Raw genomic sequence first — 18,077 nt, 5'->3', positions numbered from 1 at the left:
ATGTAACCAGCTGCTCGGCCGAAGGTGGATCCGGGGGGCCTGCTCCGTCATGCCCTCGGCAACTTGCGTGTCTTGTATAGGTCCGTCATCCACTCAGGAGCTTGGAAGGTGGATCCGCGACGGGGGGAAGCTTGCTTGGCCCCGGTCGAAGAGACATCACATTGTTTTGAGCAGCATATATATCTGTTAGATTAGCTGCAGCCTCTCGTTCACGCACACATCCAATTCCAAAGCTAGCTGCGGATGCGTTACTGGGAATTTTCATTTTGCTGAGCTGTTATAGCCCAAGGAACCACGAAAACACAACACATTTAGCAATATAAGGCCTTGGTCTAAGAAATATCAGCCCCTGCCAAAAAGCAAAGACTGTATTTGTAGGGTCCCTTGCACCAGGAGAAAGATAAACAATTTGCAATAGATAAATACATATGCATCCGTGTCCAGAGCTCCTCCTAAACAGGCATCCGTCTGACAGCGGTCAAGCTATCGTTATGCCGACCTAGTCAGGGCGGGGCGAGCTCCCCTCTCCACACAGCCCCCACCTGCCCACTCTTTCAGGCATTCCAGAAAGCGGCTCCTGCAAGCGCTCCACACTTCTGGGTCGAGTCTGCCGGCCGACCTGGGGGTTCGAGCCCCAGCGCCGCGTTCACACAAAGGATCCTGGTCAAATCTGCACCAGCATGTGCCTTGAATGTTTAGTATTAATACCGCTACCAATTCTGCTGTGTCTGTGGCTTTGTGGACTAATGCGCCCACTTCTGGGCCTGTATTCGACCTAACAAACTCAGGTTATGCTCCTGATGGGTCCCTCAGCTTTTCATCTTTTGGAGATCAATGAAATAAGTACCATTGAGTGATATAACAGTAAACATCTGTTCTACGGTGCCGTGGTATCCTTGGGTGATACTCCGCATTACAAATGCACATTTTCCAAGGTAGCGCACCACCCTGGGCCGAGTCGTGCTGACGCCGTTGGGCTGGAGCTAGGGATCGAGCATGGGGTCGCGTTCTCTTTAGCGATTTCTGCCACATCTCGTACACGCCCGTGCCAGTATGTGTCATGTACACCTGTCGCAAGTATACGTCAAATATGTGGGCGAGCTCGCACGGGCGATTTTTGTGTTGGTAACAGGGTTCTTCGCGGGGCCTCGAGCCTTGGGTCGCGTTTCACCCGGTCACCCTGGGCCAAACCTACATCGGGGTTCCCCTCTCATATTTCACATCGGCTTCCCGGGGATGCTTCGAGCGCCAGTGGCTTGGGGCTGGCCAACCTCAGTTGGGACAGCCGGACTTGCGGGGCATGTAAGCCTAGATAATTTATCTTGCACAATAAGCTAGTGAGCACATGAGCACGGGCTGGCTCGTGCCGGTAGACGCCCTTTGTTAGCCTCTGGAAGGCCTCCGGCTGGCCTCAGACTCGGTGTGATCGGCAACATCACCTGATGTACAGCCTGCAAACTTGGATATGGGCGAGAAGTACGGTTTTAATCTACCGCACTTATTACTTCATCTCAGTGTGGCACAGGGCAACTCAGATAGGCGCGAATTCTTTGTGCAGAGGGTGTTTTCAACTGTACATACGCGGTCGTCCTCGTTGCTTATTAAGTCAAAAAAGCGGGGCGTTATTTGGGTATGCCAGATGTGCCATCCGGGTCTCAGCAGAACATGTCATGTGGGGTCCAGCACCTTTTTACACGCGGCATTAGGAAGTTGTAGCCGCCGGCAAGCTTTTTTTTTTTTTTTTTTCTTTTTTTGGGAACTTAAAGTTCACACCCAGAATAAACAATAGAATTTTAACCTGACACCTGGTCGTGAAAGTTTTCAATTGTGACTGTCCTTTGATGCCACTCTTCTACCCTGTGCTCTTAACTCCCTTTCTTCCCCTGCATAAACCCAATGTCGGCCGCCGAGCATGCCTACATCTGAAGTCTAGCACGTTGTGCACTAGGGCATGATGTTTCTTGAGTGCGGGCTGTAACACACATTGTATTGTTGAGGCGCGGTAAGTGCCATTCTATGAACACCACGTGCGGTCGGTTCATGGATGGTACTTACGTTGAGGTGTTGCTGGTCTGGGGAAGGCTGAGATATCAATACTGGCAATTATATATGTATAATCGTGGGCATAATAAAGTTGCCAGTATATCCGTGTTCCGACAACACTTGTCATCCCTTGCCAGTTCGGATCCCTTAAATCAATCCCTTAAGTCTGCGCACACTTTGAGATAATTAAGCGGTCGCGCGAATGTTTTGGCTATCATAAACCGGGCCATTTTTGGTCTAGTTTGAACGTTGTACTATGACACAGACCCATGTACTTTGTCGCCGGCCATATTGGCCCATTGGGGCCGGGTCAATTATCCATGCTGTTGGCCGCAGTTTTCAATGCTTTTTCACCTGCTTCGGGCTGTAAGTTTATGTCAGGAGGAGTTAGAAGATGTTTCTTGACAAAGGGTGTGCCACGTTGATGGGTTTAGGTGCCTCGCCAGATTGTATCCCAAACTGTTTTCACTTTGACTGCGGAGTGTTGATGAGCAGAAGTGGCTCAGCGGGAGGATAACCGGTTTTGAAGTACATGCTCGAGCAAATCTGTTATTCTCAAGCATTTAAGTTTGGTTTGGAATAAACACGTAGGCCAGCAGAGGCTGAGTTCATGAGCGGCGCAAACGGAAGCTCTAACAGTCTTGGATAGTCAAGAATGTATTATGATTATTTGGGGTTGTAGCCAACGTTTTTGTGCGCATGTTTTGGTTCACAAACAGTTGTCTGGCGCAGGGCGGTCAGTTTACGCCGCGGTAGGCTCAAGCCGCTACATGGTATTTAGGTTGAGGTCTAGTAGGTGCTTGTTTTAATCCTTCCTTCTGCTTTCTATGAGTGCATGTCAGGTTGGGTAGCTTCCTTTCATCTGGAAGTGTAGGTGCGAGGCGGTTTGATTTGCGCCTGCGTTCGTGTGGTACGGTAGCTCTAATTGTGTCCGCACCACCGCGGTCAAGGGCTGCTTTAGCCCTGGTACTTTGGGTCGTCACTCAGGACATGGTCATCAAGGACCCGGTGATGCGCCAGCCTCGCCCACAGCATAACAGCGCAAACAGTTTCTGCAAGTCACTTCTGTGGTTGTCAGTCACTTTTTAATAGCTTGTCTCGGTACGGAGAATTCCACTCACACCCCATTCACAGCATTAGAACCCCCCCCCCCTTGGTTTGGGCAGTTTGGGTGTATCCGGGTGTCCTGTTTGGCACCGGGGTGGCGCGCACTGTGAGAAGCCTGTTGTATGGTGCCTTGCCGTGGTGGTTGGAATTCGGTGTAAACTTTTGGGCTGGTTTTGGCGCCGGGTGGCATGCTCTGGAACAAGTTGGTTTCGGGTTATGGCTAGAGCGGAGTCTCGCTGTGTGACTAACATGGTCCTTTCGCCAACAGGAGTTATGCATGTGGCCCTTCGGGATGTCAGTTTGATGCAGGCGCCATTGATGGCAATTAGTGATTGCTGGTCGGTCCTGGTCAGGACTCTGTAGTATTGTATCTACTTCCTCACCGTTCTGGTGCATCAGCGGCCACTAAGCCATATACGTCACAGGGCGCTGCTCATACTATGGTGGCCATGTTCACACAAGGTATCGAATGGTGTGCGATGTCAGTCAATTGGGGTAACCCGAGGTAGCGATTTGACCATTTTTATCTGGTCGCTTCAGTTAAGGCATATCCACCCGCGCCTTAGCCAGGGCAGCAGGCGGGGGAGGTAGTTTCAAGTGTTGTGGCACGGAAAGTGGAGTACACAGGGGTGGAGCCATTTGCGATAGGGTCCGTTGACCTTGGCATGGCCTCTCTACCCGAGGGACCGTTTTGACCATTTTGACCTGGTCGCTTCAGTTAAGGCATATCCACCCGTGCCTTAGCCAGGGCAGCAGGCGGGGGAGGTAGTTGCATCTATCAAGGGTTGCGGCACAGAAAGTGGAGTACACAGTGGTAGTGCCATTGGCGACCGGGTTCGTTGGCCTTGGCATGCCCTCTCACGTTCCCTGAAGAGGACACGCAATTGAAGTATGCTCCATTTCCCTGGGTCGGATGTATCAGAGAGCCGCTCAGCAGCGGCAGGAGTAGAGCTGATTGCACTACAGTATGTTGGCGCATCCGCCTTTCGACATCACTTTGGGTAACGATGGTGCAAGCGGTTAATTGCCACAGGTTCATGATCCAGCAGGCGACGCCTGTCTTCCTCCTGTGATAGCTGGCAGGTGGCAATACTGCAACCCGTACAGTGAGTAGTTGGTGTATGTAAGATATTGGAATTGCCTGCGCAGCTATTTTGAATGATGTATGATGTCTCCAATGCTGTGGGCACCTGTATCAGTCAAGGCAACCCCTTATGCTGGTGGTTGTATGTCAACCTTTTAGACGAGTTATCCTAGAGGTAGCTTGGACTAAGCAGCCTTCAGGCTAATTTCACGAGGGCATGTGTAGCCAGCAGTCTCTACCTGTGCATTCCTGAGTTCTAATGATGGGACACCACTCAAGTTATATATTATACTTTGTTTGTCTGGGGACCGCGCTACGGCAGAAGTTGAATCCTAACCTGGGTGTAGTCTTCGGACACTTTGTGTGAGGCTTGTGGTTGGGTCTCAGTGGCTTGCGCTGAAACTCCATTGTACAAATTGGAAGCGCTAGCAGCTGGGGCCCCCCCCTATTTTGCACTTGGTCATTCACCTGGGGGTATGACCCCTCGTACCTGGTCGGTCTACACTATTGTGGTAGTGGGATATGGACCCGGGGTTAATCTGCAGATTAGTGACAGAGGGGCCTATGCCATTTAGGACAGGATCAAAGGTCTCGTTGAGGTGGAAGGGGTCCACCTCTCACCTGTCGGTCTGGGCTTGTTCCTCTTGTTTTAAAGAGAAGATCTGTAGAGTAAAGGTGGCAGGTTGCCTAGGTAGCAAAGTGGTGGGGGGCCCAGACGGCGACGGTGGCCGCCGGCCAGGCTGTGGCGGAAGCAGAGAGGTGCAGCACTGTACTCAGGCTGGCACATAGGGGTGCCAGAGCCTGACCTGGAACCTCATGGGAGGCCGGAAACTCGTGTCGGCGCCCCAGTAGTCCTTCGGGCGGTTGTGTGCCTGTGCAACCGGGGGTTTGCCTAGATACGCCCCGCAAGGGGCGTGAGTAGAGTTATTACCATAATGACGCAGCAGATGGGTGGTTCGCCACTGTGCTGCTTGGCTCATCAGGCGGGCAGGTGGCGAGAATGCGGCCTGCCCTTTGATCGCCCGTAAGATAACCCACCGTGATTACATAATGTTGTATGTAATAAAATAAACCTGCAGTAACTTCTCCCAATCTAACACTGGTGTCTGTGTGTTATTTGCGGGATGTTTGGGGCGGGGGGTGCTGTTGCCCTGATGGGACTATGGCCCGCGCCGCGGATTTGGGGAGTAGCTTTTGTACGCGATGTCCACGCCTCCCCTGAGTCTGCAAGTGTGTAAGCACAAGTGCACCCTGGGGAGTGTAGTCCTGTCCCCGGGTATAGGCGCTGTAGGAATCGGGTCGTTGTCGACAGGTAACCCCCTGGATCTTAAGGTCTTGCGCTCTTCTCCACCTCGAACAGCCCACAGAAAGCAAAGAAACCCGGTTGAGGCTTTAACGTCTATTATGTGCGCCGCTTTATATTTGTAGCAGTGTTTTTACTTAATGGCGGTGTCAGTCGCAGCTTGCATATTGTAAAGACGGCACAACCCCTGTGCACGCATCCATCCTTCCTTTCTTTTTCCACAGAGCCCTTTAGCTTCTCAGTTCAGCACTCCTTACTTGTAAAAGCAGCAAACCCTGCTTTGCTCCTTCACCCTGCTTTGATACACCAAGAAACAGCCTGCCACGGCGTCCTCCGTCGACTCCAGTAGCTCTGACCAGCTGATATACCGCCCGGGTGCTTTGCTCTCAGCCTCAACCTCCGGGCTCACGGTTGCAGCTCCTTTCCGTTTTTCACCCTGAATACTTCAAACAATGCTCTCACGTACGAAAATCCAGTGATTCTATTCGGCAGACACGCCTCCATGCAGTTCAGCCAGGCCTCGGTTCACCTAGGTGCAGGCTGCCGCGGCGTCCTCCGTCGGCCCCAGTGACTCTGACCAGCTGACACGCCACCCGGGCGCAAAGGATTCTGGGTGAACCAAAAAAGAAATACGGCACTGTTGTAAACAAAGTTGATGCGGCACACCAGCGCCGTGTAGTACAGGATAATTTATTTAAGATGCGAAGCAGAAAACCCAACCATCGTGTACAAGATGAAACGGGCAACTGCCAACCGTTGTATAGAACACAGGACATGTCACAAAGTGGAGCAGCGCGAGTGCAGCGCGCGACATGAATCATGACATAAAGCAAAGGCAAATATAACACATCTCCTTTCCTTAAACGGAGAAGGAAAAAGGATACAACAGCATAAGTAAATCAAAAAGCTCATAGTAACCCTTTACAAAGAAAAGGTGAAACACAAGAAAAACAAAGCATCATTGAACACATCACTTGGTCTTGGGAAATGCAGAACAAAATAAAACAAGCCATTCAACCCCACATTCTCCCTTAAACAGACGAAGTTACACGTAGTCTTTCAAATAGGCAGGAGCCACCTTGCAGCGAAGAGGTCTGCAAACTCTATCAGTAATCACATCCTTAGAAATTTGAACTGAAGGAACAGACTTAGGCTTTCTTTGGTAAAGTGCTACCCTGCGGAGATTCCACGTCTGACCATTTTCTAGCTTAACATAGTTGCCAACCACGGACCTTACCTGGTAGGGTCCCCTAAATTTGTTGAACATCCTTTGATTGCCCCCAGGTTTTACTTTTACCAGGTCCCCTTCAGCTATTTTGGAAGAGACAGCTTTCCCCATGAAGTCACCCCCCACACCCTTTCTTTTCTCATGTAGCCAAGTAGGAATGAGTTTAGTGCCTGGCACCCTCCCCCTCATGAGTTCAAAAGGTGTTACAGACATGTTGCTATGAACAGTAGTGCGGTATGCCCACAGCATTTCCTTGATCTCCTTCTGCACAGGGCGACCTGACGCTAAAGCGAGCTGCATAGTACCCTTAACAAGCCTGTTTATTCGCTCACAAAGTCCATTCCCTTGTGGGTTGTAGAGCGATGTACGCAAGTGCTTCAAACCAAGGAAAGCAAAATATTCCTCCATAACGGCAGAGGTAAGCTGCGTACCATTATCCGTTAACACCATTGAGGGAATGCCCTCACGTCGAAATATTTCATCAAGGACCTTGATAGTGGACTCTGCAGTAATGCTTTTCATGAAAGCGACCTCAACCCACCTGGAAGTTGAGTCAACCAAAACAAAGGCGAATTTCTCAGCATCAGTCAGATCATGAAAAGGACCTATGAAATCAATGCAGACCTTCTGCCATACACCATCGTCTGCAATGATCCTCCCCATGCCATCTTTACTAGCACAAACTTGTAACCTCTTTTCAGACTCCCTGCATGCCTGGCACTGCTCAACCCAACCCTTCACCTGTGCATCTACACCTGGCCACCAAAAATCCGCTTTGACACGTTTGCCAGTAAGGGTTTGGCCAAGATGACCCTCATGCGCCAGCGCAATGATGCGGGGTCTAAGGGATGTCGGAGGTACATACTTCTCTCCCCGCACAAGGATGTGCTCACCCTGTAAAGAAATCTCGTCCTGTAACTGAACATAAGGCCTAAGAGCAGATGAGACAGTGCTCTGCCTTGACACCCCTTCTTTGCACATCTTGATTAGGCCAGCCATAATGGGATCTTTCGCCATTTCCTCAATCCATTCCCTGCTAGATATGGAGCTAGGTAAATCACTTTCCAAGTCATCTAAGAACGCGACTACATTCTCAGTCACTAACTCCTTGGGCGGTTCTTTGGTGTCAGGTAATCTAGAAAGACAGTCCGCCACACTGTTGCACCAACCGGGTAAATATTCTACCCTACAAGTAAACTCTTGTACACAAACAGCAAGTCTCGCTAACCTCCCAGAGCAGTTCCTAATCCCGCCAGGGGCCAAAACCTTCAATAGGGGCTTATGGTCAGTCCTGAGTGTGAAGGTGATTCCCCATAAATACACCCTAAAATAGCGAGTTGCCCATGCAGCTGCAAGAGCTTCACGCTCTATGACCGAGTAGTTCCTTTCGGTCTCAGTCAGAGAACGCGACGCAAATGCAATGGTGTTCTCTTTGCCACCCCCTTTCTGTGTTAAGACCGCACCAATCCCAAAGGAACTAGCATCAACAGTTAGGAAGGTGTGATAAGACTGCACAAAACTTGACAGAATGTTAGCATCTAATATGTTCTGTTTGATCAATAGGAAGGCATTCCTCTGATCTGCACCCCAAGTGAAACCTTTCCCTTTCCGCATGATAATACGTAAAGGTTCGACTTTTTCAGCAAAGTTCTTTACAAATTTTGCATAGTACTCAACCATGCCCATAAAAGACCTTAATTTGTCTTTGTCATCAGGTTCAGACACATTACATATTGCACTTACAAGGTCTTTCTTGGGTTGTATGCCAAGGCCAGATACGTGGTACCCTAAATAGTCCACTTCTTTAACAGCAAACACACACTTTTCCCTGCGTAATGTTAGACCAGCCCTTGAAAGAGCAGAAAGAACCTTGTCCAGAATAACATCATGGTCACCCACATCCAAACCATGAATCAGGATGTCGTCCTGGAAAAATACTACCCTTTCAATGTCTTTTAATACATCCGTAATGATCCTTTGGAAAGCACTGGCTGCAGAACAGAGGCCAAAAGGGAGTCTTTTAAATTGGTAAGTACCCTCCGGTGTGATGAACGACGTAAACTGCTTTGAGTCCGGATGGAGCTTTACCTGATGGTATGCACTGCGAAGGTCTAACTTTGAAAATACCTTTCCTCCACCCAAACTCAGGACAATCTCATTTATGTTCGGAAGCGGAAAGCTATCCATTATCACCGCTTTGTTAAGGCTCCGCAGGTCCACACAGAAGCGCAAAGATTTGTCCGGTTTCTGTGTGATCACCACTGGACTCAACCACTGTGTGGCCTCCACAGGCTCAATTATATTATCCTCTAATAACTGCTTGATGATTTTCCTGACCTCATCTCTTGCAGAAAGGGGTATTTTCCTTGCAGTGTGTTTCACAGGTGCTATATCTCTTCTGGTTTTGATGATGTGCTGATAGCCAATGGCCTCCCCCAACTTCTCATTGAATATACACTCATGTTTTTTAAGAATAGTTTCTAAGTTATCATGGACTGTATTACATGCAGTTTCAACGTCAATACACATTACAGGTGGATCAGCTCTTGGGTTCACCCTTATGTTAAGTTCATATTAGTGTAACCACCCCAAAATTGCAGGGCCATGTGGGGACACGTAAACCTTCCCCTGAGTGACCCTCCCTTTAAACTTGATACTTGCCTAAAAGTATCCAAGGACACCAATGCTCACACCCTGGTAACCCCTTAATGTGATATCAGACTTCACTAAAATTGAACCAGAGCAAGAAGAATTGTATAATATCTTTGGGATGATTGTGTACAGTGATCCCGTATCCACCATTAAATTAACAATGACACCATTCAATTCAAAATCCGCTTTAGGCCGAGATAAGACAACATTCCCCATTGACTCCAGGTTGCCAGCAGACGTAATCATCATAACCTCTGCTTCATCATCAGTAACTTCAGCCTCAACCATAGCAACCTTTTTTGAGCCAATTGATCTACACATTCGTGCATAATGCCCTTTCTTCCCACATTTTAAACAATCCCTGGACAAAGCTGTACAATTCTTTGAGTCAGCTAAGTGAAACGGGCTTCCACACCTATTACAAGAACGTGTGGCTGGTTTAAACTTGCTTGTCACGCTTTTATTAAATGAGGTTGTGGGTTTCCCCCCCTTATTTGTTTGCCTCCCTTGTATTAAAGCTATGCTTTCTGAAGCATCTGCCTGTAGGCTTGCAACTTCCTGACAACTAGTGTGTCCCAGTTGTATTCTTTTAAGCTCCTTCATACACCTATCGCTTTCTTCAGAGACTTTAGCAATGGTAATTGCCTCAGAAAGGGTGGGGTTTTTAGCTGCCCACAACTTTTCCTGTGTTTTCTTGCTAAAACATTGCACAATTAATTGGTCCCGAATCATCTCATCTTGGATATTCCCAAATTGACACTTCACAGAGAGTTCCCTCAGCCTAGAAACAAATTCATCAATAGTTTCACTTTCTCTCTGAGGGGCAGTGTAAAATTTGTGCCTGCGCATTACAACATTTTCTTGTTTAGCAAACCTAGTATAAAGTCTAAACAGAGCATCTTTGTAAACATCATCAATGTCAAGAGGCGGACTTGGTAAGTATTTAAATACCCTTTGACCCTCTTTGCCTAGAGCACCCAGCAGTAAAGCTTTCTTCCTGATGGCAGAGAACTTTGTACCATCTAAAGCAATTATGTAATTCTCAAACGCCTCACACCAGTCATCCCACTCCATTGAGGGTTCACCAGGGGCACTCAGGAAAGGAATGGGCGCTTGAATAGCATTGCTCACATTCATAGTGAATACTCTGCAGTAGTACACAATCTACGATATAAATAACTTAAACAGGCAAAATTTTACACAGACAGCAATGTTCGCAATGTCTTTACTTAAAGTGTGTGTGTCACTGAAGTTTGAGTGGCACACTGTAGAGATCGATTTAAAAGTGAGTGTGTCACTGTGAATTTGCTCTTGACCAACGACGGTGGTCTTTAATTGCAAACGTTTTAAAATCAACGTGACACACACAAGCGAACTTGCATGGAAGTGAGTGTGTCACTGTAGAAAGAATAGCGGTGGTATTTTATTTAAAAACGCTTTCCCTTTGGCTGTGCGTTTCCCTTTTAATATACTCCGCCCTCTGAGCAGTGGGGCTCACTGGTATAGCCTTCAAGAATAATTTCCCTTTTAAGACCACTTGCAGCAAGGGGCGCTGTTGTCTGCGTCGACGGGCCAAGGAGCAACAGTTAACGCTCCGTCGCGCTTGGGAAAATAAAGTCTTGGGCACGCTTCCCTTCACGGTGAGTGATTTACGACATACCTTCCGTCGAGGCTTACTTTCAACCGCTTATTCTTCGAAGGTAACTCTTCCGGTCGGGTTTTCTTTTCCTCGCTTCGTCTTTCCTAGCAGATATCTTCCGCACGTTATCCTCCGCCCTCAGCAGTCGCCAAAAATGTTGTAAACAAAGTTGATGCGGCACACCAGCGCCGTGTAGTACAGGATAATTTATTTAAGATGCGAAGCAGAAAACCCAACCATCGTGTACAAGATGAAACGGGCAACTGCCAACCGTTGTATAGAACACAGGACATGTCACAAAGTGGAGCAGCGCGAGTGCAGCGCGCGACATGAATCATGACATAAAGCAAAGGCAAATATAACAGGCACACACACCTGCAAAGACCATTGTGACTTCAGCCCCACAGTGATGGCATCACTCCTCTCATGTGGTGGTAACACTCTTGTGATGTTAGTCGCTGGTCGAAGGTTTTGTAAAATCACTTTGTGTGATGTTGTGTAAGGGGAGGGTGTTACATTGTTTGTGTTTATGGGTTAATTTATAAGTATTCATCTTGCTTAAGGAACTTGGGGATGTAAAGTTCTTCTGGAATGTGATGTAATTGGACTTCCACTTTGGGTATTCCTGAGACATTTGCTCAGCCATAGTTTCTGCTGTAATTTGTTAATGTTATTTATTTTGATTAAACAATGTCAGGAGATTCAGCCTCATCAGTGGATGTTGGCTTTCTTCTTATAGGGGTCTGAAAAGTATTTAATAAACTTGGTTAGAATGAAACAATACCTCTGAATCTCAAAGTATTCCATTAATATTACATCAGAAGAATCACAAAGCATTGTTGCCTCCAACACATTTGGTTTCAGTTCAGACAGATGCTATCACATCATTCCTCAAAACAGTTTCTTGATTGTCTTTCTCATATCGGTCCAGCAATCTCCACAGGAGTTTCTTGTCTCATAATAGGTTGTATTTTTTACTCTGATCATGGAAGAGTATTCAAGCTGTGTGGTTGTTACTTAAACTTCACCTCTGCTGTTTAATATTTGTGCCATAGATCTGTAGTAGAGCATACCGCCATAAGAAAAAGACAACGATACTCCTATTTTATAGCTGCAGTAGGATATCTTGATAATACACTGTACACATAGGGGCAGTTCAGCATCTCCCTCTTTGGTCACATATTTTGGTGGCTCCTAATGCAATCATGGGACTGTTTAGAAATGTAGTTTCCAGAATTCATGTGCGAACCTAAGAAATTCCTTACTCTTGAGATCTAGTGAGGGCAACACTTAAAATTCCAGCAGCCTCCAGGAGTTGCTTTCAAGCTATTTTCTGAAAATACTGGATTTGTTTTCTCAAGGGAAACAAATCTCTTGCTGAGTGTTGCTACTGCTGCCTTGTTTTGTCAAGCCTCATTTTCTAGCAGATGCAGCTCGAACAGCACAAACTTGGCCAATTTAACTTCCAGGTCAGCTTAGAAATGGTGTGATTGCTACTTTGAAATATCGAATATCCTGCTTCGTATGAGAATAGGAGGAAACTTTAAATTACTCCTCATTCTTGAATTTTGACGCACACACCTATTGCGCCCTGATGCACTTTCTGTAATATGGCCCCAGGTGTTCAGTAGGAGTGGATTTACTATAAAGAACTGTTTTTAGGAGACCTTATCCACTCAGAATAATAGAAATTATTTCAAATTAAATTGCTATTATAACCTTCAAATTGACCGATGACTGTCGTACATAGCACTCTCGACATAGAAATCATTTGTGCATTGTCTCTGCAGGTAACTTATTACCAGCTGCCCAGGAAACTGCCATTGTGGAGGACTTGCTTTATGTCTTGATTGGTGTTGAAGGCCGATATGTGACTGCGAAGCCTCTGTCTGATAAGCAGCCACGGTCCTTCAACTTGGATTCTAATCTGGACCCATCTGTCAATGAACTGGTGATGCGGATACTGCCAGTGGCTTCAAACTATTCTGAAGTGACAAGGTAAGAAACCGTGGATATTTATCTTTCTCACCAAAGGGCACAAAGCACACTGGATGAAGACTGAGGTAGGGCATGGCTGTCACACCCAGTGAATAACTAGGATAATTGACTTTGAAATTAACTGCCTAACAGCAACCATGATAGTAAAAACTATTAATTAGGTGTGCACCAAAATATGAATTTCCTCTTTCGGCTGTCATCACCTCCCCATTGCGTGGAACTCATTTTATTGACTCTTAGAAAAGGAAAGCTTGGTCTGCCTTGAGAGGATTTGAACCTGTGACATGGTGGTCACATAGTTCTTTGATGGGGTTGCTTCACCGACTTAACTCTGTTAATGGTACTCAAACAGGTAATTTGAGACAAATATATAAAGCCATCTAACTGTTCTGTTGTAATGTTCTCTTCCCTTATGTTATGTTCATAGCATTTATAGAGTGCAACAACTCACTCCCACTGGCGTATCCCGGTGCTAATGCTTCAACCAGAAGAGTGTTTTTGACTTGGGGGCATATGTATCAAATGATGTTGTATTCGCAAACACTGCCATTCGCAAAAAAAAGCAATTGCGAATACAAAATCGCAAAACGCGATGTATGAGCCTTTTTCGTATTGCATTATTAAGGAATCGCTAGTTTTGCGATTCCTTAATTTTGCGAAAGCATTTAAGGAATCGCAAATTGCGATTCCTTAAATGCTATGTAACAAGCACCCAAGTTGTGCGATTTCTCCTTAAGAAATCGCAAATTACAACCAACTTTAAGTTGGTGGTAATTTGCGATTTCTTTGAAAAATGCACTATTTGGCATTTTTCAAAGTGCCATGTGGCGCACATACATGCCCCTAGGGCATGTATGTGTGCCATATGCGCACACATGCTCTTTTCAGGGGGTGCAACAGGGTGTCCTTATGGCACCCTTGAAATTATTCTCAATTTGCGATTCTCTAATTGCAAATTGAGAATGACTTCCCATTCATTCCTATGGGCCTCCTGGCCCATAGGAATGAATGGGAAGGTATTCCTTAATTGCGATTTCGCAATTTGCGAATCGCAATTATGGAATATGAAGAAATTGCAAAATATGTGCAAATTTTTAAATACATCCCGTTTTGCGATTCTCAAATAGCAATTCTCAAAAAATTGCTATTTGAGAATCGCAATAACGGATTTTGATACATATGCCCCTAAGACCTTAAAATAACCAAAGTGAAATGTTGACGGGTGTATATTTGGAGTTGTAACAAATTCTAGTCGTGCAGAGCCAGAAAAAAAAAGGCACCACTTATGCCGAGAGATGTTCAGATGTGGCTTGGAGATGCCAGTTCAGTATTGGAAAATAAGAGGCTCCTGGTTGGATGATAAAAACCATATTCTAGATGGAAGATAAGCTGTGCCTTACCCGTACAAGGCTCTGTGAGCATGACAGAGGCAGACAAAGTAGGGATTTTAAAATTGAGCCTGAAGAAGTACTGGAAGTGAGAACACAAGCCAGTCTGCCTGCTGCATTCGGAATCACTTGCAGCCTTGACAGAAGTGAGTCATTGATGGCTACCAAGAGTGTGTTTCCATTATCTAGCTAGCCAGTTATAAGGACTTTTGTAATGGACTTTCTGCTGTCAGTAGGGAGCCACGGAACTACTTCCTTAAACAGACGAACAATTCCAAAACGAGCTACAAATTAATTTGACCTGGTTAGCCATAGGGAGCTCATAATCCAGAAGGACGCCCAGAATATTTTCCACCTTTTTAGGAATAGGGACATTCACAGCTTGGAAAGACGCCAGTCGTCTGACCAGATCTACTTGTTTTTGTCTGACAGCTTAATCTCAGTCTTACCTCTGTTAAGCTATAAACAATTTAGTTTCATCCAGGTTGGCAGTTTTCTTCATCCAGTCATGAATGCTACGTTCTGTTACCTCAGTGTGCTGGACAACCGATATCACTAATTGGCTAATGTGGGCATAAGACAGGATCTCAAATCCGAAGGATTTCACCATCTTTACCTAGGGGACCACATGGATGTTAAAAAGTGTGGGACTCCAGAAGATCCTTCAAGTACCCTACAGGTATTATTTATCTTCCATGATTTAAATGGCGGAACAGAGACCACTTAGTCTTTCTTAAAGATAGAGCCCCTTCGGCCATTTTAATACCTGTGCATGCACCCTGATGTCATACAGTCTCTGAATGAAGACTTCGTTTGGCACCATATCAAAAGCTGCAGAAAGGTCAGCTGCGTCCACCTTTCGCAGGGACATTTGCACTCCAGTGTTTCAAGGAGCCCTGCACACAAGACAGTCCAGACACCAGCACCAAGGAATCTTCCAGTGCTTCTGTTAAGCTGTTTTAATGCTACAAATATAGAAAAATCGCTTTCAAGCATAGAATCTCTGAAATATTCTTTAACTTGCTAATAGTCACTTTTTAGCCTTCCTCATCTCAGTGCCCCACTACATTCCTAGAGACATCAAAGTGACTTAGTGGGTTGAACACTTGAATATTAAACATGCAGTGATGTACTATTCGTGGGTTTGAATCTGAACAAGACAGACTAAGTCTTTCATTCTTCCAGGATTGGTACATTGAGTACAATTACATTGGTAATAGTTCACCTGTGATTTACTGGACTTCGAAACTCAAGAAGTGTGATTTGAAGCCTAATACATTTGTGTGTATATATATAAGTCCAGGTTTTATTCATATTATTATTAGTAGAAGTAGTAGTAGTAGTAGCAGTAGCAGTTACAGTATTAGTAGAGTTATTCTCATTCCAGGAGGACAAGGCCTGACTTGTGAAGTGTTGCTGCAGTTTCAGGGTTCATTAAAAACTTGCTCTGTGAGAGGTTCTGGGTAATCCTGCAGTTGGGTGTTCAGGAGGAACACTGCCCCGTCATGGCTTCAGGACGACTATTGCTATGCGAGGGGTTCATGGTGCATCCTGTCTTGTGAGGGTTCATGAAGCGGCCTACCATCAGAGTTTCATGGGAAACCTTTACTGCAGGGCTTTAGGGAAGGGCCACGCTTAAAGATTTATGGTTTATAAAGACTTTTAACTCCCATTATGTTCAGGGACCTTGTGAATAATAACACTTCTTCCCTCACCACTCCCTTTTCAAAGAGTTCTGGGGCAGTTCAGTTAAACATCTCAGCTCTTCGTTTAGATCAGACGTGTCCAATGTAGCTCTAAGAACTCCATATTTTCAGCATGGCGACTTGGTATATAAAAGAGTTCCATTTAGATTAAGTTTGTATTAATTTATTTTATGTACATATGCAAACATTTTTTACAGGGTCTAGCCATCCTGAACCTACATCAAACACCCCTCCCTGCCTTATTCACGTTATGTGTGCTTAGCTATTCTCTTTTCATCTGGCAACTTCTGCTTTTTCTTTCCAGATTTATAGAGGAAAAGTCGTCCTTCGAGTATGGGCAGGTAAACCATGCCTTGGCATCAGCCATGCAGACCCTCTTCAAGGAGTACATGATTCTCATTACACAACTAGAGCATCTGCAGCGGCAAGGCCTACTCTCCCTACAGAAGTTGTGGTTTTATATCCAGCCCACAATGAGGACAATGCAGATCCTGGCTTTGCTCAGTGAGTGTTATTGAGGTGTTTCTGGAAAGGGGCACTATTGGCCTTTTTGGCACATCTGGTCTTTGAACTCAAAACCCTTGTCTTTCAAAAGCTCCACAAACACTGTACAAGTCTAAAACAGCTTCGGAAAGTGAGTGGCGAGCTAAGAAATGCAGAGCTGGGTGGGGAGTGAGAAGATGAAGCTTTAGGGACACCGGAAATCAGATTGTGTATTGCAAATGTCAAAAAAGTCAGTGCAGGAGTCAGATGTGAACATTGTACCAGTATTAGAATCAACAATAGTTAATTCTGGCAGCCATTGTATAGAGATGAATGGAAGATGAGGAGTAAAAGAGAGGAGCAAAAAGCAGAACAATGGAGTAGGCAGTAAAGTTAGAGACCAATCGAGGCTTTGCAAGGCATAGAAGTGAGAGTATTAAGGTAATTGATGTATAGGGGTTAGAGGGAAAAGATAAGCTGGTACATTTGGTCCCACAAACCCCTGCAGGTCTAAAAGCCCTGGTCCTGCTCTCAGGCTAAACCAAAGACAAAGTTCAGGATCAGTATGCTTTAAGGAGGAAAGGTGGTGAAGCGGTCAGTAGAAGAATTGCTTGTAGTGTAAACTGTACATCCAGTTCCCATTCCTCCATTCAAATAAGAGAAAAGTCTAGCCTAAGAGACCTTCATTGTGACTTGATAAAAATGTGTATCCATTTGAGGCCTTTCCTCTAAAACGTAGAAGCCCATTTGTAAGGACCTAATACGGTTTTCTGCGCTAAACTTAGTACATTACATTTTAATATATTGGATAATCCTTACTATGTCTAACATACAGTTTACGTTTACGATGTTCTCTATGTTGTTTGCTTGAGCTTCTCTTAGAGCTTGCATGGAACATTCGGTCTCAGGATTTCATTGTCTGTTGAGGCAGCACTGGCCCCAACAGGTGTATCTTCACTGGGAGATAATGCATCTTTTAACTTAGACATTTTCTTTTTATCTTCGATTTCACACTGGCAACAAGGACCTTCAAACTGAACCTTGTTTGTACTCCACCGTTCAATGTGAGGGAGCAAAGATTGTCCGCTAAAGGATTTTACCATTAACTATAGCCTTTTTCTTTGTACCAATATATTTTGAGGCTGTCCTTTGCTCTTCCCTGGGTTGACATCGCCCACTTCTTGCTTCATTGCTATAGCTGGAAGTGGTGCAAATCCAGAAGTAAGGGATTGGAGAAAGTTAACTTTACTTGTATGTTTCTCAAATATCTCCCTGGTCACCTGACAATCCAAGCCTCATTTTGTCCCGGAGGATATTATGTTTCTACTCTTTATTCTATGACTTTATGTATTCCAGTAAAACACCGACCATTTTGAAGTAGCATATTTTGGCAAAGATTTTATGTGCATCCATGATCAACACACATTTGGCAAGTTTCAGTTTAAT

The 18,077-nt window shown here is 45.6% G+C and overlaps 1 protein-coding gene across 1 annotated transcript in view; it reads left to right on the top strand.

Annotated features, from left to right (window-relative positions):
• The window catches only part of TUBGCP2 (tubulin gamma complex component 2), a 465,124-nt gene that overhangs the window by 172,030 nt on the left and 275,017 nt on the right, over positions 1-18,077 (top strand). The window contains exons 6-7 of the mRNA XM_086921996.1: positions 12,847-13,054; positions 16,453-16,652. Coding sequence (XP_086778122.1) covers positions 12,847-13,054; positions 16,453-16,652 — 408 coding nt within the window. The remainder of the gene's footprint in view (positions 1-12,846; positions 13,055-16,452; positions 16,653-18,077) is intronic.

Source organism: Lissotriton vulgaris, chromosome 5 (genome assembly GCF_964263255.1).
Source record: "Lissotriton vulgaris chromosome 5, aLisVul1.2, whole genome shotgun sequence".
NCBI lineage: Eukaryota > Metazoa > Chordata > Amphibia > Caudata > Salamandridae > Lissotriton > Lissotriton vulgaris.
This window is presented reverse-complemented; position numbering and strand designations above follow the sequence as displayed.